The 20,739-nt window shown below is 43.3% G+C and overlaps 1 protein-coding gene across 2 annotated transcripts in view; it reads left to right on the top strand.

Moving 5' to 3' along the window:
* The window catches only part of GRIA1 (glutamate ionotropic receptor AMPA type subunit 1), a 130,888-nt gene that overhangs the window by 80,940 nt on the left and 29,209 nt on the right, over positions 1-20,739 (top strand). For both annotated transcript variants that reach the window (XM_069773024.1, XM_069773023.1), the window contains exons 6-11: positions 369-530; positions 1,680-1,847; positions 6,599-6,703; positions 8,835-8,945; positions 9,913-10,119; positions 11,265-11,635. In XM_069773024.1, the coding sequence (XP_069629125.1) occupies positions 369-530; positions 1,680-1,847; positions 6,599-6,703; positions 8,835-8,945; positions 9,913-10,119; positions 11,265-11,635 (1,124 nt within the window). The remainder of the gene's footprint in view (positions 1-368; positions 531-1,679; positions 1,848-6,598; positions 6,704-8,834; positions 8,946-9,912; positions 10,120-11,264; positions 11,636-20,739) is intronic.

Genomic DNA, 20,739 nt, shown 5'->3' with positions numbered 1-20,739 from the left:
ATAAAAGTTAGAGATGGGTGAATAATTCTTTCTAACCTATTTTGAGAATTTTATTAGTTTCATCCACGCATTATTCAGGATATATTTTTCTGTTATGCTGCTAGCTTTCTTGCAAGCGAGCTGTTATTAATATGACTATTTGTCTCTCTGGGTGGAAACTGGAAGGTACATCCACCGCAGAGCCTGTGAGAAAAGCAAGTTCCCTGCATGGTCGGTGCAGTGGTACCTCTCTTGAATTGGACCTTACCTTGCAGAGGGAAGAGATTTTTCCTAAGCTGGCTGCCATATACATAAATAGGCAGGATTCCTCTTATTCACCCAGAGATGTGTTCCTCTGATGAGCTTCCCCTGTTTCTCTCCTGTACTAGGGATTCATGGATATTGACCTGACCAAATTCAAGGAGAGCGGAGCCAATGTAACTGGCTTCCAGTTGGTGAATTACACGGATGCTGTTCCCGCCAGGATCATGCAGCAGTGGAGGAATAATGATGCCAGGGAGCATCCTCGTGTGGACTGGAAGAGGCCAAAGGCAAGTGGTATAAAAAACCATTTAATTTAGGGTCCATCTGGCTCAGTTCAAGTTATGCTCACCTCTTTGTGATTGCACGGGGCTCTTTAATCTCACTCTGAAAACCTGTCACTTAGTATAATTATGAACATCATCTGTTCCAGGTGCCTCAACATTGTCTAAATTTTATTAGGCAGGAATCGCTGCCTGCTAAGAAATACACAAGTTAGCGTATTCACTCAGACTCCCAGTTTTTACCCTCCTCAAAGCTAAGGATTAAACATCTCATAATGTTCAGTATATAAAAAAGAAAAAGCCTCATTAACTCCTTAACCTTTGACTTGTTTACTACATATCCAGTGATAATAAAGTCTTTCCAGATGCTCTTTCTGAGCATTTCAAATCAGTGTGTACAGCAGAGGGGAAATATATTTTAATTCCTAACACAGAAGACCCTGAAGCTGTCAAGGGGCGGGGAGGGGAGGAGGTTGATTTTTTTTCTATTTGACATTTGAAAACAAATACACTTGTGACAAACATTCAGCAATAGAAATGTCAACTTTGGAAGTATTAGTTTAAAAAAGTTACAAACAAATAAATCAGTAGATGATCATAGGAAAAGGAATTAACTCTAATGGTTACCATTCATGTCAGAGTTTTACACCAGTTTATGTAAAAGTTTCCGCTTGAATAAATTAATCTTTTGCACATTTTTTGCACATTGAAGTAGAGTTTTCTGGCCTCCATCTGTGACCAGAAAGGGTCAATTGTTATTTGATTTTGCGTAGCTCACATTTACACTGTATAATGTATTCCTTAAAAGTTCAGGTCAATGATTCTAATTAAATAGAAAGACTCAGGTAACAGGTGAATGGCTTTTAAGGCTGATTCCTCTTCAGGGAGTGCAATCTGAAGGCAGCTGGGCTAGAATAGCAAAAGGCAAAGCAGAGCCATCCTTAGCTCCTCATCAGGAGCTTCTCCTTCAGTCTCCCATCCTCTGGGAGAGAAGGCACCAACTTTTGTGAGTCAACAGGACAGTAGTGATTACAGGGAGCAAGAGACTGTTGAACTTCATAGATGGAAGAATGAAAAGAGGGCAAATCACCTGAAAAGCTGCCGTGAGGTGAGCTCACCCTAACAGGCAACGTACAACTCCTCTTCTCTTTCTAGTACACGTCGGCCCTAACGTACGACGGGGTCCGGGTGATGGCCGAGGCGTTTCAGAACCTGCGGAGGCAGCGGATCGACATCTCCCGTCGCGGCAATGCCGGGGACTGCCTCGCCAACCCGGCTGTGCCCTGGGGACAAGGCATCGACATCCAGAGAGCGCTGCAGCAGGTTCGAAACCCAACCGATGCGTGAGACTGCAGCCTGCGGGCGGGGGAAGAGGGGGGATTAGCAGCAGAAATGCTCAAATGACATGCTGAGGTTGAGGAGCTGATCCTTCCAGATTAGAGCCACATCTTCTAAAGACTTCAGGGGTTGTGATGGGTTGACCCTGGCTGGACGCCAGGCGCCCACCAAAGCCGTTCTATCACTCCCCCATCCTCAGCTGGACAGGGGAGAGAAAAATATAACAAAAAGCTTGCGGGTCGAGATAAGGACAGGAGAGATCATTCACTAATTACCATCACGGGCAAAACAGACTCAGCTTAGGGAAAATTAGCTCACTTTTTATTACAAATCAGCCAGAGTAAGGTAAATGAGAAATAAAACGAAATCTCAGAACACCTTCCCTCCACCCCTCCCTTCTTCCCGGGCACAACTTCACTCCCGGATTTCTCCACCAAGCCCCCCCAGCGGCACAAGGGGGACAGGGATGGGGTTTACGGTCATCACATGTTATTTTCTGCCGCTTCACCTCCTCAGGGCGAGGGCTCGTCACACTCTTCCCCTGCTCCAACGTGGGGTCCCACCCACGGGAGACAGTCCTCCACGAACTTTCTCCAACGTGGGCCATTCCCACGGGCTGCAGTTCTTCACGAACTGCTCCAGCATGGGTCCTTTCCACGGTGTGCAGTCCTTCAGGCACAGACTGCTCCAGCGTGGGTCCCCCACGGGGTCACAAGTCCTGCCAGAAAACCTGCTCCGTGGGCTCCTCTCTCCACAGATCCGCAGGTCCTGCCAGGAACCTGCTCCAGCGCAGGGTTCCCACGGGGTCACAGCCTCCTTCAGGAACCCACCTGCTCCGGCGTGGGGTCCTCCACGGGCTGCAGGTGGATATCTGCCCCACCATGGACCTCCCTGGACTGCAGGGGGACAGCCTGCCTCACCAGGGTCTTCACCACGGGCTGCAGGGGAATCTTCGCTCCGGCGCCTGGAGCATCTCCTCCCCCTCCTTCTGCACTGACCTTGGTGTCCGCAGGCTTGTTTCTCTTACATGTTCTCACTCCTCTCTCCGGTGGCTGTTTTCCGCGTCCCCACTTTTTTTTCCTTCTTAAAAATGTTATCACAGAGGCGTTACCACTATCACTGATTGGCTCGGCCTTGGCCGGCGGCAGGTCCGTCTTAGAGCCAGCTGGTATAGGCTCGCTCTCTCTCGAACACAGGGGAAGCTTCCAGCAGCTTCTTACAGGAGCCACCCCTGTAACCCCCCCCGCTACCAAAACCTTGCCACATAAAACCAATACAGGGGTGAATCCAGCAAACTGCTTCTCCTGGTACCAACCCATGTGTCCTAGCCTTCTCTAATTTCTGTTGGAGTTCTGGGATGGAAAAGCCATTTATTATCCCATAAAATCCTGGGTCCCTATTTTTATCTTCCCCTTCCCAAGAGAGAGACCTGCTTAGACCATATTTTTTAAAGCTCCTTTGTCTGTGAACTCCGCTTCAGTTCCAGACTGCTAATGAAGCTTGAAACCATGTGAATTTTGCCTTATGTGTTGGCTGTCATCAAAATGTTAACTCAAAGCCCAAATTATAGCTTGTTTCATACTGTGAGGATTCGTAAAAGTCTTAATAACAGCCATTTAGATACCTGATAATCTTGCATTTTCATCCTGCATAAAACTTCAGATTTTTGAACAAACAAAAACACTACATGAAACTTACAGTGAGAGAGAAAAACAATATACTCTTATCAAAGACTAAGAAAGGTAGAATATTTTAACATTTCTTTACATTTCAAGACTGACATTCATTTCTAGCATTTTTCTTTTTTTTCAGACAAAAATAGATGGATTCCTTGGAAATACTGCTAGTTCAGTGTTATCCAAATATCTTATCCCATCTTCTTTCCCTAACTGTGAAGAAGGCAAGAAGAACAAAATTAATTTGGTTAATTTGCAACATATGTAAATTTCCCCAAGTATTTTGTTTTGAATTGTTTTTTTCTTACTGGTAAACAACAATTCCTTTAAAACCAAATCTTGCATCTGATTTGATTTATTGCCTAGGTTCAATTTGTTCCCAAGCCTGTCATTGACATTCTGTATGACCTTGGGCAAATCACTGTCATAGCTTCTCCAAACCCTTATAATGAAATCAGCCTCCTTGATGCATCGGGGAGATTGGTTACCTAATAAACGTGAAATACTTGGAAGTCTTCTGATGAGCAATGGATTCTCAAGCATTTTCCTTTATTGAATTTATGAGAATAGGATATCAAAATCAGACTTAGCTAGAAAATACAATTTTGTGTGTTGGAAAATCTCTGAAGTTTCCTTATCTCTTCATTAAAACAATTTCAAAACTCTTAATTTTTCAACTGTAGTGATTTGGGGCAAAGAACGTGAAGAGTTATTTGCAAAAGTTGTTTCCTTACCATTGAAAAACTATAATTTTCAAAAGATGTGACCAGTTCAGTTGTGATGGTCAAAATAAAAGTTCTGAAACATGCAAAGGAAGAAGTCTTCTAGGGAAATTTTAACTATGAATTGAATAATCTTCCACCATTTAGTATTGTAGCAAGAAAGAGGCAGATGAAAGTAGAAAAACTTATGATTAGATTGAAAGTTTGAGTTATCCTTTCTGTAAAGACTCACAATTAGGGCAAGTCTCACAGCTGTTTACAGTGTGCTTTCTCCTTACCTCTCATTTGCTAATGCCTAAAATTTTATAAGCTGTTTAAAAGCAAAAAGTTTCTCTACTTATTTCTATTCAAATGTCTGGAATAAGCTCCTGAATTGCCTCATTTCTGTTTACTGTAAGAAGGAGTCATTCTGCAATTTTTCAAAAACAGAAATCTAACACATTTCAGCAAAATGTATGCTTTTCTTGAAGAGAATTGTGTTGTTTAGTTGGGTTTTTTTCCCCAGGAAAATGCTTACAAAATATTGCTTTAAACCAATACAGCAAGGTTTCAGTTGTACTTGAAAAGATAATGATAATTTTTGAGAGGTTTTTTTATTAATGTTACTTGGTTACCACATCTAGTAAGCAGGTAGCTAGTCCCTAACTGCTGACTAACCCTGTAACCAGAAGGCCACAACAGCATTCTTCTCCTCCAGTTCTCCCAGCAAAGAACCACATGCCTCTGCCTTATACACAGATGTGCTTAAATGCTCCACGTCTCCAGTCGGCTTTACTGGTGCTTAGCACTGTTGAAATCAGTCCTCACTATATTTTGTAGTGATTCAGTGGGTCTCAGAGGATGGGAAATAATGGAAAAGTTGTGCTGCAGCCTCCAGGATGGATGGGAGAGATCCCTTTTGCTATTTCAGTGCCACACATTTATCACAGGATTAAGATTTCATTCATTCAGATAGAAGAAACTGGTGCTGTACACCTGCCTTTGAGTGCATATAAAGCTACAAAGCATGAGCACCTGTGACTTCAGCTTCAGAATTGGTCAGGACCTAAAAAGAAAACCAAAGGGGCCATGAAAAAGCAGGCAGGGGAGTGCTTAAGACAACAGTGCTTTTCTAGTGCATCTTTTTTTTTTTTATGGGCATGTTGTGTCTTGTGAGAAGGAAAAAGCATGTTTCTCCAAATGTCACCAGGAATATCTCTTGACTTGAAGGAGCTTCAGAAAATAGTGGCAGATGTTCATTTTCATGACAAACCTTTGTGATAATAGCTGGAAAACAAACATAGTTTAAGCAGATTAGCAACAGATTTCCTCTGTAATGATATATCCTCATTTCTTCACCACGGGTCTTTATTCTGAGGATCTCAGAGTACTTAAAAAGGCTGCTAAATACCTGTTCCCATTTTGCATGTGGGAAGACTTCAGTTGCAGGGACAACAGATTTGTCCAAAGCAAATGGAAAGGCTGAGAACAAACCTTTCATTCCCCATCCAGTGGCATGAGCACTTCTCCAGGTGGTCTGTATAGAGACCCAAATTTGCACTCCTTTTCCCATGTTCCTGGTCCCCGCTGCCTGCTCCCCACACGCTGTATGTGACTCCGGTTGGAAGCCCTTCTCCACGCCAGGCTGGGCACTTTTGCAGCAAGTCAAATGGCTATGCTGAGAAGAGAAGTTCAGGACCTGGGGTGTGATGTGAGCAACGCTCTTCAACTTGGCAGTGTTATCAGCAGAGATTTATGATTCAAAGTTTACTATGCAAATTTCATTTACAATACTAAATTGTCAGGTTTTATTAGGCTGGTGCAGAGGTAATTGAATTTGCTTGTTAACTGATAGACTCGTCTCTATCAAAAGACTGCAGCTGGTAGCTGTGGCCATGGTTTCATATTTCCTCTAAATACAGTTCCTGATTTGAACTGACAAATTCTTTACCAAATCCTGATTCGAGGTCAGATTTAGAAAATACAAAAAAACACAAAACTCAAGGAGTTCAGAGCTGATTTAGCTCACTGTCACATCCCAAGAGGTGGTGGGCTCCCACATGTGATCTAGCTCTTATGCATTGCTGAGCTCAGTAACAGACCACTAAGTTTTAAGAGAAAGGGTTTTTAAAAGAAGGGGTAAGTTAAGAGAATGGCTGTGCACCTGGCCAGGCATGCTGTAGAGAGTGAACCCAAGTGAAAGCCCAGTGTCAGATAGGTGTCCTCTCTCTCCTGCATGGATCTGAGAGACATGACTGCGCTCTCCATCCTTCTTCCCCTCCCCTCTTACTGCTGCCGATTCACCACCACGTGAGACGCTGACCAGTTTGCTCTCCTCGTTGATATTTATGTCTTTAAGGTCCGTTTTGAAGGATTGTCTGGCAACGTTCAGTTTAACGAGAAGGGACGGAGGACCAACTACACCCTCCATGTGATTGAGATGAAACATGATGGGATCAGAAAGGTAAAGTAGAGAGCGACCTGGGATCCTGTGTCAGGCACCAGCCCGGTGTTCGAGTTATGGTGTGGTTAGGTCTCAACAGACATTTCTGTTCATGTAGGCTTGCATGTGGAGTCACAAGTGCATTCCCAGCTCTCTGCACGAGCAAAACCAAGCACTAGGTAGAGCTCATGGTATATTACTAAAAAAATACAACATATGGAAGGAATTATCAAGAGCAACAAGGGCATCTCAGCTGTGGGGCAGGGATTTCCAGGATAGTAAAAGCTTGGCCAACTCAGCCTTGCTATTGGCAGGGCACATTGACTCAGGCCCAGCTACTCGGCTGTCTGTTTTTTGCTCTCCTGCTTTTCTTTTCCAAGGATGAGCCAAAGCAGAGCCAGGCAAAAGCTGTCTGCGCCAGCCAGTGTAGGTGAACCCTTTATGTTAACCTAATTCTGCTCTCCTTGAAGTGACAAGAGCTTTACCGCTACCGATGTCCTGATAGCTACACAGACATTTGTGCTGTTCTGGAGTCTTGATCCCTTTCTATATACCAAGCACTTTGAAAAATCTTGCCTTGTTCAGGGGTGCCGAGCTCCCAAAACACTAATCCTTTTGAAAATCTGACTCCATGTGCTTATGTCCCACTTTAGATACTACCTATTTAAAGAACAAAGAGTAACTCAGTAAAGGAGGTAAAGGAGAGCTACTAAATATTTTGGAATGGGGCATTCACTGGAATCCCCCTTCACTCCCTCAATCCCCTGAAAAATAAAATACTTGTCTGAAACTAAGAAAAACTGCAAATAGTGAAAGTTCCACATTTACAGCCCCTACACCCAATTCATACTTACACCTGAGAGCAGCCGATGTGAGATTAGAGCGCATCACAGTCAAACAAAAAAAAGGTAAATTTCTCATTGAGAAATAAAATAAGTGTCATTTTGAAGACGTACAAAGCAGTCTTCCTCCTCTACGTGGTATTCATAAGAGGACAAATGCAGTATTATGTCCAGTTTGGGGCTCTGAACTTCAAGAGGTTGGCAATCTGGAGAGAGTCTAGAGGAGAAGAAGGAGAATGGCTAAATGTCTTGATTTTTCTGTGTATTTACTGACAGAAATTATAGTTGTTTGGAAGACACGTACATCACTGCCACGAGGCACATGGTAACTTAGATCCACCAGGTTAGAGGTGCAAAACAAACACACGTGTCTCCATTTATGTTGCCCTAGGGCAGAGCCTTGGAAGCTCTTTCCTCACTCTCTTTTTGTGTGTGCAATGAAGAGAGAAGACTGCATAGATTTTTTTTTCTCCTGAGCTGTTATGATCTCTAATCTGCCATCAGCAGGCTCCTGGTTGTGCCCTGTGTTAATACCCTTTCCCATTTACTGTGATAAGATATTCCTTTCACATAAGCAGAGCTCAGGCAACTTCATACTTACATGAGGTGATGGAAAACCTCTTATAAAATCAAGCCCTCAAAGTGGATAACCTCAACAATGATCTTCCTAGTGATATTCGGTGGCACTCTGCTTTACCTGCAAGCAGTGATAGATCAGCCCAAATCCCTGATTATTAATAAGCACAACTTAACATGAGAGTTCTTCCCATTACAACTGTTCAGTTTATTCATAACCCCAAATTTTTCGACATTGGCCAGGGTTGTTGTTTTGTTCTCACTTGATTTTTTTTTTTTTTTTTGTCCTGTTGTCTCAAGATGTCCTAAGAGTTAGTCCTACGTTCATGCAGGATTTCAGCTGCAGGATAGCATTTTATCACCCTGTAGCATCTGGACATGCAGCAGGCATGCTCACCATTAGAAAAATATTCAGAAGTCACACAGGGGCAGTGTGAACTCTTGGTGTAAGGATGAGGCAGGGGATGGCAATAATCTGCCAGTACCTTGTGCTAAATGTTTTTGTGTGCATACAAGCACTCTGCTACTGTAGCATATCATGCACATTATTTTCAGGCTGGAGGTACAGTGGGATGGGGAAGTTCCAAAAGACATCAAGAATCAGGAGGAGAGATCTCTGGTTGGGTATGAAAATACAGAGAGAACTGATCCTGCTTGGATGACCCTGTTACCCTGTATCTTAGTTAATATTACAAAGAGATATCATAGACATAACCTGATTTTGTATTTGGCAGATTGGTTATTGGAATGAAGATGAGAAGTTGGTTCCAGCAGCCATAGATACTCAAAGCGGCAATGAGTCTACAAGCCTCCAGAACAGGACTTACATAGTCACGACTATCCTAGTAAGTGCTGTGACTTCTACCCCAGCTTTCCCTCTCCCCCATCTCCCTGATGTGCAGACTCCCCCTTCCCCCTTGTGTGCCCTCCTTTGTACTATATCATTTTTATAATAGCAATAACAATAATAATAATAATAATAACAGCAGCACTTACTGTTTCCTGCCAGGTCCATAAAGGTATCTGAAAATTGCTGTGACTAATTAAATAGGTATTAAAGAGTTCTCATGCTTAACTGTAGAAAATACAAAAGATTATGACAAGACAGTAGAGGCATCAGCGTAGGTAAACTAGAAACATTATACCTGTGCTTTGTATTTAGCCTACAGAATGGGGGCTGTAATTTTGGGAAGGATAAGCTGCATTGTGCAGAGAGGATGAATCATAGCTTTAAAAACAAATCTCCACTATAATCATGAAGGAATAATAGGTACCCCATAATGTACGGTATCATGTATTGTGTCATTGTATACGCTTACCCTGCAGAAACATGAAAGTTTACTAACTTGTTTGTTGAACGCTTACTGTGAGTCTACAGAGAAGACACAATACCCAAACTGAGTTAAACAACTTAAGGTTCTCTCCTGTTTAGCAGATTTGATTCTGCCTGTACCCGCATAGGCAGACATGCCTTTAAAAACTCACAGCTCAGATGCACTAAATAGCCCTTGCAGAACTGCACTGAAAGGTTTGTTGCCCAAACTCCCCCAGCTCCTCCATTCCCCTCAGGCCCATCACCGCAGAAGCTGCACACAGATTTTGCATGAATAAATAGAAAATACCACAATAAAAAACACACTTTGAACCTTCTAAAATAAGCCCACTGTGTGTTGACTGTGCCCTTTGGTACAGGAACACAAAGCTAGAGCTTTTCACGGGGACCAGAAGCTGCAGACTGGGCTCCAGTCCGAGCCCCTGATGTGCATCTCTAGAACGTGGAGCGTGGCTCAGTATTGGTCTTCTCTGTGCCAGGAAGACCCGTATGTGATGCTCAAGAAGAATGCCAACCAGTTTGAAGGCAATGAGAGGTATGAAGGCTACTGTGTGGAGCTGGCTGCTGAGATCGCGAAGCATGTTGGCTACCACTACAGACTGGAGATTGTCAGAGATGGGAAGTACGGAGCCCGGGACCCTGACACCAAAACGTGGAACGGCATGGTGGGAGAACTTGTTTATGGGGTGAGTTTCCAACCTTGTCCATTGTCTTTTGCCCTTGGTACTTGAGAACACTTTCAAGCCCTAAAGGAGGAGCCCTGCCTTCTGTCAGCCTGAGCTGTCTTGAGGACTGCAGCTCTGATAATGCAAATAATCAGCCCAAGTAAAACATTTTAATTTAGGAAGGGGCAGCACATTTTGTGCCTATGGAAATGTCAAAATGTTTCCTTTCAACAGTTCCAAGATTCTTTTTCTTTCCATTTTTGGAAGAACAAGTATTGAAAGGTCAAACTTTCCCCTGGGTAGAATCTCCAAATTTTACTCTATTTTATATTTGCATGATAATGACAGGATGAAAGAAGTATAAGATTTCAAACACTCAGCATATGACTGGTGAACAATAGGACTAGACTACTTTCTGCCTAGCCACTCATTTTCATCATATCAGATATACACCTGCACCCTGCACTTCTAAACCAGGTTCGGTCTGGTAATTCACAATCTGTGGTGTTTAGGTCATCCTTCAGAGGGGTCTATTTTTCCCTTGTAGGGAAAGGGGAAATTGGTGTAGGAAGCATCAGTGCCCAAGCCTCTGTGTTACTGTGTTGGAGCGGGGGATGATCTGTTTCCTGCTGGTAGTTTCACAGTATATGCCGACAGCCATTTCAATGCATTTCCCTTTCCATTTTCAAGACGGATTGTAAAATAAGTGGAGAGTGCACATCAGTGTCACTGGAACATTTTTCCTCTTCTCCTGCATCAGTTATGCAATCAAAAAGCAGTTCCTGATGGAAGTAAACATCCTGGCATCCTTTTTCAGGCAATTGGCCTTTCCTTGCCTCTTTTGATGTCTGGATGATAAAGCTTTTTTAGCAAAAATCATCTGCATCAGACTGTGACATCAGTGGATAAATCAGACAAGAAGAGCTAGGTGGCTGCAAAAGGAAAACGCTGTGATTTCAGAACAGAACTGGTAATCAGTAGTGATAAAATGGAAATAATCCACCAATATTATGGGCTGCTCCTTTTTAACATTTCTCTTGCAATTGGTTTTGTCTGATTTCTTCTGAGGTAGCAGGGGTAAACAGAGAGCAAAGGAACGTAAGCTGGAGTTAGTAGGTATATTTTATCCCCAGAATGCAAATCTCTTTTCTGTCTCTCCTTTTCAGAGGGCAGATGTGGCTGTGGCACCATTAACCATCACTCTGGTTCGAGAAGAAGTTATAGACTTTTCCAAACCATTCATGAGCTTAGGTATCTCTATCATGATAAAAAAACCTCAGAAGTCCAAACCAGGAGTTTTTTCCTTTCTGGATCCTTTGGCTTACGAGATATGGATGTGCATTGTTTTTGCCTACATTGGAGTGAGCGTTGTCCTCTTCCTGGTGAGTCGCTTCAGCCCTTACGAGTGGCACACTGAGGAATTCGAGGAAGGACGGGACCAGCCGGCCAACGACCAGACGAATGAGTTTGGGATATTCAACAGTCTTTGGTTCTCCCTAGGAGCTTTCATGCAGCAGGGATGTGATATTTCTCCAAGGTGGGTTGCCTTCCCCAATGAACCTTCTTCCAGTTCATATGGTTAAATCTTTCTACGTGCTTTGGAGCTGAACAGGTTTTACTTTGACCTTCATTCCTGAACCATAGTGTAGTTTTGTGAATCACAGATTCAGAAAGGACCCAAGGGTTCACAGGTCTCTCAGCTGTGAACTGGGGACTTCAAATTTGAGACCATAAAAATACCATTCTAAATTTATCCTGGGGACTTCTTTTGAGGGAATTTACAGAAATGCAAACAAGATTTTCTAAAGCTACCCAACTGCAATCAATTTTTGTCAGTCATTTTGTTGCTGTGAGAAACAAGATCATCTAGCATTATAGGGAAGCTATAAAATTCCAGTAAAGTAAGGAGAAATAGTACAGTAGGTGCCCAGTGAAAGGTTATATGGTCTGTGCCAAAGATTATGGAGCACACTGAGTGGCTTTAAGTATTATTGGCCTTTAGAAAGGTCAGAGAAGTAGCGAGTTTTCCTTCTAATTCCCATTTCAGTCAATAGTTCTGCTGCCTGAAAGTTCAGTAGGACCCAAAGTCCAAAGGGTTCCTAAAGGGACTTTTTGGTGAATGACTCTTGTGATTACTTTTAGATAATTTTTCTTGGAAAAGCTGGCACAATATAAGGTGGCTGGAAAACTGCATGAAATGCAGAAGATGTAAATCTGTGATAGAGACACCAGCAGAGACTTATTTGTAAATAATGCCTGGAAATACCTCCTTCATTTTAGCGGCCTATATTTGCACAAGTTTTATTACAGAGATTTTGCCTACTGCAGGAGCCCATGATACACATTTCTTCTCAACACCTTGTTCATACAAAGGTGTTCAAAAAGAAAAGAAAAAGAATTAAAAGCATAGGAACCAAATAGCTGCAAGCGGGACTCTGATAGAATTTATTATTTATTTGCAGAAATTATATGTCCGGTAAGTAATGTCTGTAATAACTGAGGGATCTTTCATGTGGTATGTGTATATTCACATGAGGCAGGATCAGAGGTGAGCCAGAGATAAGGTGTTTGACGCCTCTAGTGTTTTGAGTTCGGGGCAGAGGTACTTAGGGTTTATAAGGCTGAAAAAGGGTTAATGAGCTGTGGCTTGGGATGTGGATCGTATGTATCCATCACTCCCAAGAGGTCTGCTCTGGATGTTGGTTGGAGGGGAAGCATGTGGACAGGTCAAGCATCAAAGCTGCTAGATGCTGCAGGACACAGCTCTTGCTCACCCCCTCTGAGAGGCAAACTTGTCCCAGTTTAGGCTAAGTATATTTTTGGCCAGGTTGGACTTAAACCAGAGGTACTGCCAGTCACAAGAATGAATTTACAGGCAGTATATGCATTTTCTGTGTTTACATGCCATGGTGACATCTGAAGTGATGCTCTGATAAAAGCAGACAGCAAAGAGACCTTTTGTTTTCTTTTTTTCCCCACCCTTCCTTTTTTGGGCTTTGCCTCCCTTCTCTTCAAAGGAAATTTCAGCAGATACGTGTCTTGTGGGTGAACACAGTAGGCAGAAGTTAATTTCCTGCACGGTGGGTTGGCATCAAAGCTCAGGGGATAAGAAGGAGACACAACCCCATCGGCGAGCGGAGATAACTCTGCACAGCTCAGCACAGCTCCGGCGGGACGAGGCCAGGCACCAGCTTCTTGGCGATGGGATGCCAATTTGTCCAAATACTAATGCGCTTGGGATAGGAGGGAAATAAGAGCCTGCAAGGCACTTTGATAGTGACAGCTCTTATGAATATGTTTTACCATCTGATCATTGATTAGTAGGAGTCCAGGTGGAGCATTCAGAAAGTCTTCCCAGCAGAGGGAATTTCAGCTTTATCGCTGTCTTGTAACTCAGACCCGTGCGTTAGGATCAGGTTATTGTGATTTTCGTTCTCATTGTTGTTCTTGTCATCATTATTCTTATTTAGGAAAGAGAATGTCTTCCTTTGGGGACATTTCAATAGCCAGTTTCTGTTCCAAGAAGAAGCGTGGAGAGGTGAAAAGCTGAGACTTTGCAGAATAGCAAATTTGGAAACATCTTTAATAAAAAGTGTCAGGGAAAGATCAGTGGGTTTGATTCAAATAACAAGCTTTGCTCTAGCTAAACAACATGCTTTGAATCACCATTTCAAAGTGTTGTTTTATTTTGCTTTGAAATGGGAAATGAGAATGATTCTGTCATTGTTATTTTAATGTTGTTAATTTGATCATCCTGATAATGAAAATTACAATTTCATTGAAACCAATATTTTCCCATGGAGCACAAGAGCACTTTCTGACTACAAATAATTGTCAGAAAATTTGAAAAACAAAGTATAGGAATTATTATAACTCCCAGTACTCTGAATACAGCTCTTTGAGATGGTTGCAAGTGGAGAGGGACATTTCTGTGAAATGTGAAAGCAAGGAGGAAGCAGAAGAGTGAGAATTTCCGTAGGATGTTGTTGTACAGAAAGGCGCTGAGCACGCTCTGTATTTCACATGTATTTTTCACACGAATCTAGTGCAGGATTTCTGTGACACATCACTTAGAAATGAATGCTTGGTAGAACGACATTGTGGGCAGGTGGGGATCTGCTCTATTCCAATATATTTCCTATATGGTTGTTTCTAAACTTACCACTACAATCTCTCGGCATTTCCCCAGTAATGTATTAACCAACATAAATAGCTTCTGTTATACATCTGTTCTGTCATTCTTTCCCCAGCAGGAAGGAGCAAGTGCAGGGGTGTATTTTGTTTTTGTAGAGGTTTTGGGTTGTTTATTTCAGTTTTGTTTTGGGAAGGAGTAGGGGAAATTTGTCTGGAGGTTTGGGGTTTTTTTTTTTCCAGAGCATGCTTGTTTTAAGCGCATATGCCACTATGTATTTATCATTAAAAAAATGTAAGATCAAAACTGCAGACACATCACTCAGCACAGTGGGTGGTGAGGTTTGCAGCAACTCCTTGCTCTTGTAAATGTGTGTTCCTCAGTCTCAGACCAGTCCCCAGGGAACTTCGGTTCCCCACTGAGACAAAAATTTGCTTTTGAAGGAAACTGGCGTCCTTTTTAAGGACATTCTTACTAGCCAGAACTGTAATCAGGCTCTTAAGTATGCTGGTCACAACCTACCAAGTATTTTAAAGATACAGTGTGAATTCAATAACCTGCGGACGGCCAAGAGAGAGCGTAGCTGCAGGTTATGTGCTCATAGCCTCTTCTCCCGAGGAGCGAAGCTGCTGGGCATGAGGTCGACTCGTGTCCTTGAAGCTCTGGTCTAGGCATAGACTGGATGAGTGTGACAAAAGCCAGGCAGTAATCCGTCACGGAGAGTCCCAGCCGGAGCCAGTGGCAGTCTGTGTTGTGCCTTTGGATGCTCCAACATGAGTGTGAGCAAGGAATCCATCCTTCCTAAGCCACAAACGGAATGACTCGATCGTAGGTACATAGCTTCAGCCAAAGGAGGCTGTGAGCTCTTGGACGTTTCCCACTGGAGCGTGCGGTCCCCCTTCTGCACCATCACTGACCAGTGGCTCTGCTGGATGTGGTTCAGTCACCACCACGTGGACTAATTTGTCCTGGTTGAGGTGAGCTGGTCCCTGTCGTTGCCCTTAAAGTCTGTGCTTTCAAAGTGCTGGCTGATACACGGCAGAATGGGGGAGAAGCAACATTTTGGAGTTGAGTAGTTTCATGTACATAGTAACAGGCAGAAATCAGTGAAGTCTGAAACGGGCCGTAAACCATTAGGCTTTGCAAAGTGCTACCTTAACTTCAGAAAACAGTCATGAAATTGCAAAAGCACTCATTAAATGTGAAATACAGACCCAGAAAGGCGATTCGCAGAGCAGGCATCAGAGGTAATAAATATCCCGCAGCCAATAGCGGGAGCCTGCAGCAAGAGAAATGTGAAGTAAATATGACTCACACTGTACCATTTTTCAGAAATGTAATTTGATAAATTGTCTTCAGAGCTTAAAATAACCCCCGTGTGTAGCAGCTGTGGAGAGTGGGACCTCGCTAACATCCAGCACGTTGCTACCATTCCTCACTCAGGATGGACCCGGGGCCTTTAGGAAAGAGACCGAGGGGACATCTGGGCTTGCCGACCTCCTCTGCAGCAAAACGAGGCATCTGAATTTTTCATCTGCCCCATCATTTTCTACAAAATAAATTATTTGATTGTTGTGGAAAGTATAAAAAAGCAGGAAGCAAAATAGATATTTCTCTTGTCAGCTTCCTAGCTTGATCTTCTATTTTTTGTTATCACAAAATGTGTTGCTTCATATGGTTTGAGCCCAAAAGAGACTTCCTGTATATTGGAGACTATTAAATTTAATCCAGTTACTCTTCCTGTGACTCAGAAAACTTATGTTTGACTAAAATGAAATACATTTGGCTAAAACAGATCTTCCAGAAAGGCATTTATTCTTCTTTTGACAATACCATGAGACAGAATAAACACAGTTTCTCTCAGCTGAGTAACTATAGGAGTCTTGTCCCCACTGGAGTTTGAAAGGAGGATAAATATCACCCAGTAAATGCAGCCACCCTTTGTGCCCTCCCAGAGGGAAATTAAACAGAGATCTCAAAAAATAAACCCAGCTTCATGGGGGCTCTCTTTATACTGTGTTGTGGAAACAAAACACATATAGTTTGGGTTCAGATCAAAACATACCATGAGTAGAAGGGAAATGTATAGTCATATCATGACACGATAGGGTATCATGTCAGGATACCTGGACAACACAGCTTGAAATTATTATAATCTACATGATTGAGAACAGTACTGGAGATGCTCTGCTCATCCTGCGCTGGAAGTGAAATGATGGATGAAGCTTTCATCACAGCCTGCGTCTAGGAGAGAGCCAGACTTGAGGGGGCATGTTTCAAGAGCACCAGCAGGGATGCACGAGCAAGAAGAGACTCGGTGCCGGTCTGTGTAGGGTGCCATAGGGGACCACTGCTGGGAAATGGTGGGACCACTGCTGGGAAATGGGTGGACCACACCAGTGTGCCCTAAAGACCGTGGGTGTTTACCGTGTGCAAGGAGACGCGGCGCGAGGTGCCATCCACCCTTCAGCTGGCTTGGGATAAAGAGTTAAAGGGGTCTTAACTTGCCTGCAGGGTCCAGACCCGGGGGCAGTGCAGGGTGCAGGGACCCCCTGCCTGGGGGGGAACGTGCTGCTTAGGGAGGTTTGCTCGCAGAGGTGATGAATACATGGGCTCCGAGGTGGGAAGGAGAGATATAAATGCTGGCTGCTATCCAGTCGATAGATAGGATCTATTATTCATAGGCATCTTGCGGACATCGTTATTTGTTTTTAGTGACACGGAAACAGTGCGCTCTGGCTGATCTATATAATGTGCAGCCAGGCCTGTATTTCACTGCACTCCTTTGCAGGCTTTCTGTTGCATTCAATCATAGCGGTTTGTCTGTGGAAGAGCAAGTACGGTATTTATTATGTACCTGTAATTAATGCTGAACATTTTCTTCTGCTATTTTTCCTGTTTATTTACATTTCTTTTTAGATCAATTGAAAAAATCACAGGAGACTTCAGCCATAGAGCTGATGGAAATAACAGCAAAATTGCTCCACAAGTTGTTGAGGGTTTTTTTCCTCAACTAGCCTCTAGAGATTTTGAAAAATAGCAGCACTTTCAAATTTCATCAAGATGTTCCTAGTACTGAAAGATTTTATCCGGTTTTAGACAAGCTCTAAATCAGAAATTGGTTAGGAATTTTCTTTTTTTTAGTGAGAGGTTTGATTCGGGTTGTTTCAAGGGAATTATTTCTGTTCTGTCCTTTGTTAACTTACATTTGCAGGGTACTTATATATTTTGCTAAAAATTTAGAACTCGGGAAATTAGAACCAGCTGCATTTAGCAATTAAAAGGATTTTAATTCCTTCCTGAAATGAAGGCTGAGCCTCCGTGTTTATTTGGCAACTCTTCTTGATGTCAGTAAGAGTCTTCTGTGACACTCCAAGCATCTGCCTTGTCTTTCTGGCCTGATGCACCGTTCTGGTGCCATCCTTGCGGTACCCATTATAACCTTAAACAGGACTTAACTTGTCCTGGAAAGTCACTGGAGAGCTGTGCAAGCTCTGCCAAGGCAGAAGTTCCATGAACAATGAGGAAAGATTTGTGCTTTTTTTTTTTCCTCGCACTTTTTGCACGGGAAGGTCTGGGGGTGATGGAGTGGAGCTCGCTGGCAGGGCTTGCTGAACCCTCTTTAGGGACATGGGAGACGGTGTACTTGTTCCTACAGACCCGGTTGCTGACTGCCGGTGGGATTCACTGCACAGTCTTGAGGCAAAGGGCTCATTTTGCAATGAAGGAAGAAGCAGTTTGTCATTTCCTTGGAGAGCACATGCAACCTGCAGCTCGTGCTGGGGCTGCCCTGGGGGACAAGGCAGCCAAGCCAGGCTGGGAGCAAGGTTGGTTCAGCATCCCTACTCCTTCTCCAATGTGGGGTGAATCCAGGAGGCTTGGGGGCTTGTCCGTGGGGACAAAGCTCAGGGTCATTTCTTTTTGGCAGTTTGCTTGAACTGGTGAACTGAGGTTGGTCTTTAAGAATAAAAGTAAAAAATTAGGATTTCAACTTCTAGAAAAGTTTTCTTTCCTTTTAAAAGTGTACCAAATGATTTTGCAATTATCTCTGCCTGGCAGAGTTAATTATGTCCAGGGAGAGGAAATTCAGGTCACAGGGTAACAGCAGTACTTGCAAATCACCAGGAACTGATGACCACACTTATTTCTGAAACGCATTTAACCAGGGAAAGTGATTCACCAGAGGAACAGCTTGACAAATTGCACAATATTTAACTAAACAGTCCCCTTTGGAGTTTGCGCACTTCCATGGCAACCAAAATGTGGCAGCCAGGGGAAAATGGAAATTCTTTTAAAATAGTCATCCTTGCTATCCTCTTTTTCATTTGGAAGAATGCTGAAGGATACAGAGGACTCAGAAGAAGGAAATAACTAACTGTGAGAATATTGTTGGGAAAGTGCAATTTCATCTGCAAAGGAAAAATGAGTCTTTTGAACTTCCACGCTCTGACATCTGAAAATTTCTAAATGCTGCAGAGGTAATGGATGTTTCCTCCACTGATCTTTAAGCCACTTCCCTGGGATGGTTTCCCTGTCAGGCACATCTAGTCACTCTTCCACAGCTCTGACTTCAGGCCTTTACCATTCAGGTTGCTGGGGGACAGCAAGAAATTTGCTGAAAGTCCCCCCATTGAGTGACAGATTTACTAATCATTCCACCAGCTGTGTTTAAAAGAAGTCAAACACTTGATCTTGAAAAGCAGATGTATTAAGCTAAAAATATATTTGCAATCTCTTTCTTCAGGACTAAATAAATGTTTCTCATACTTCTGATTGAAACCAAAGTTAAAAATAGCAGGGTGGAAAGTGCATTGCCCAGGTTTTTAATCTATTTGGAAGTTTTATTAGGGCATTTCTGACATGGAAATGGCACATGCTGCTTGTGTTTCTAATGCTGTGCCCTGGCTCAGGATCATGAGTGGCACTAAGATTTATGGGGGTGCCTCTGAGATTTATAGCCCCCTCTGTGACTCCGGCGGGAGACCCTCTGAGGCCCCAGAGACTGCCTATTACACTGTACTCCGACTTGCCGACTTTCAATCAGTAAGAGAAACACACTTTCTCTTTTCATTTTCTTCCCTCTCGATAACCTGTTATCCCCGAGCAGTCGGCTCAGCTGGGGTCTGACATCCTCCGAGCTGCAGTCAGGACTGCGCATGGTTGTGTCTTCCTAATAGCTAGGTCGATTGCCAAGTGTTTTTGTCAAAGAATAAGGGTTGTGAGGAGCTGAATGACCTCCATCTCCCTGAAGTGGTGTCCTCTACAAGACTCCCTGTCACACACTGCTTTAATGTTGGCACTCCAGAAAAATATTGTAGCTAAGATGGGAAGCCCTGAGTGTGTTTTCACAGGGAAGTCCTGCTTAAATAACTCTTCCATATGCTGTACATCACTTTTATCAGCACTAAGATATCATGTGCGCACTCTCTGGATACACAGCCGAATGAGCATTGAACTCCTCAATTCAAATTGTTCCAGCTCACAACACACAGAGCATCCACAGCTGCTCTTTGCTGGTTTAATCCCCAGAGCTGGCCAAAACCTCACAGCCTTCTACTGGGACGCTGAGGGTAATTCTCTTATTCCACTGGAGTTTGGGATTTATTGTACCTATTCTGCTTTTGTCCCAGGTTTCATCCCAACTACTTGTCCTGGTAACTGGGGAAGCACTGTACCCCCTTTTCAAGAGAATTTCAGGGATGTGTACATCCAGCAAGCAATGTCCATTGTAACACTCCAAAACAGTGAGCAGGCAAAGACAAATTTATTGAAATATGACAGAGGTACTAGGATATTCATTGTGAAAGGCTTGATGAAGCAGAGTAATAGGGAAAAGTAAAATGTGCGTCATGCTAGGAAATAGTGGCAGAAGCCTTGCTGTGCTTGGATGGGGTCTGGAGTTGGAGGAGACAGAGCACGGAGTCACCTCTGAAGTCCTCCGTGCTCGTGTCTTGGTCTTCCTTCCATCTTCACTTGGATCAAAGGAGCCAAGTGACAGCTAGGGGCCACCTGATTCCTATCATCAAATGGTAGGAAAGGGCGTCCAGCTCATGTACGCACCCCTTTCTTTAAGCAGCAGCATACTTTATGGCATTCAATCTATTTAATAAAATCATCCAGTAATTCTGATTAATGCCTACCCAGAAGAGTTGCTGCTTACCCTTAGATCCAAAGGCTAAGCAGCAATAATCCAATCATGGTAATCATAACTTACTACTTTGATCTTCAGATAAAAGAGCCTATAGAAGTGCAAAAGTGTTACATCACCGTTATTTGGACAACTTCAAAGCATGTTATATACACTAATGAATTCTCCCCAGCACAGTCTGATGAGAAGTAATAGGAGGCAAATGTGTGAACAGAGGAGTAGAAAGGAAGAGGGGAGAAGATGAGTCCTCATACGGGAAAAGGGAAAAGCAGTAAAAATAAGCACCTGTACACTGCGAATAGGTATGAGATGTGAGGCAGGGTCTGTGAGGGCCTCCTGTAGGAGGAATTTACTCTCTCAT

Source organism: Haliaeetus albicilla, chromosome 27 (genome assembly GCF_947461875.1).
Source record: "Haliaeetus albicilla chromosome 27, bHalAlb1.1, whole genome shotgun sequence".
NCBI classification, from domain to species: Eukaryota; Metazoa; Chordata; class Aves; order Accipitriformes; family Accipitridae; genus Haliaeetus; species Haliaeetus albicilla.
Note: the sequence above shows the minus strand (reverse complement) of the source record. Positions and strands in the feature narration are given on the sequence as shown.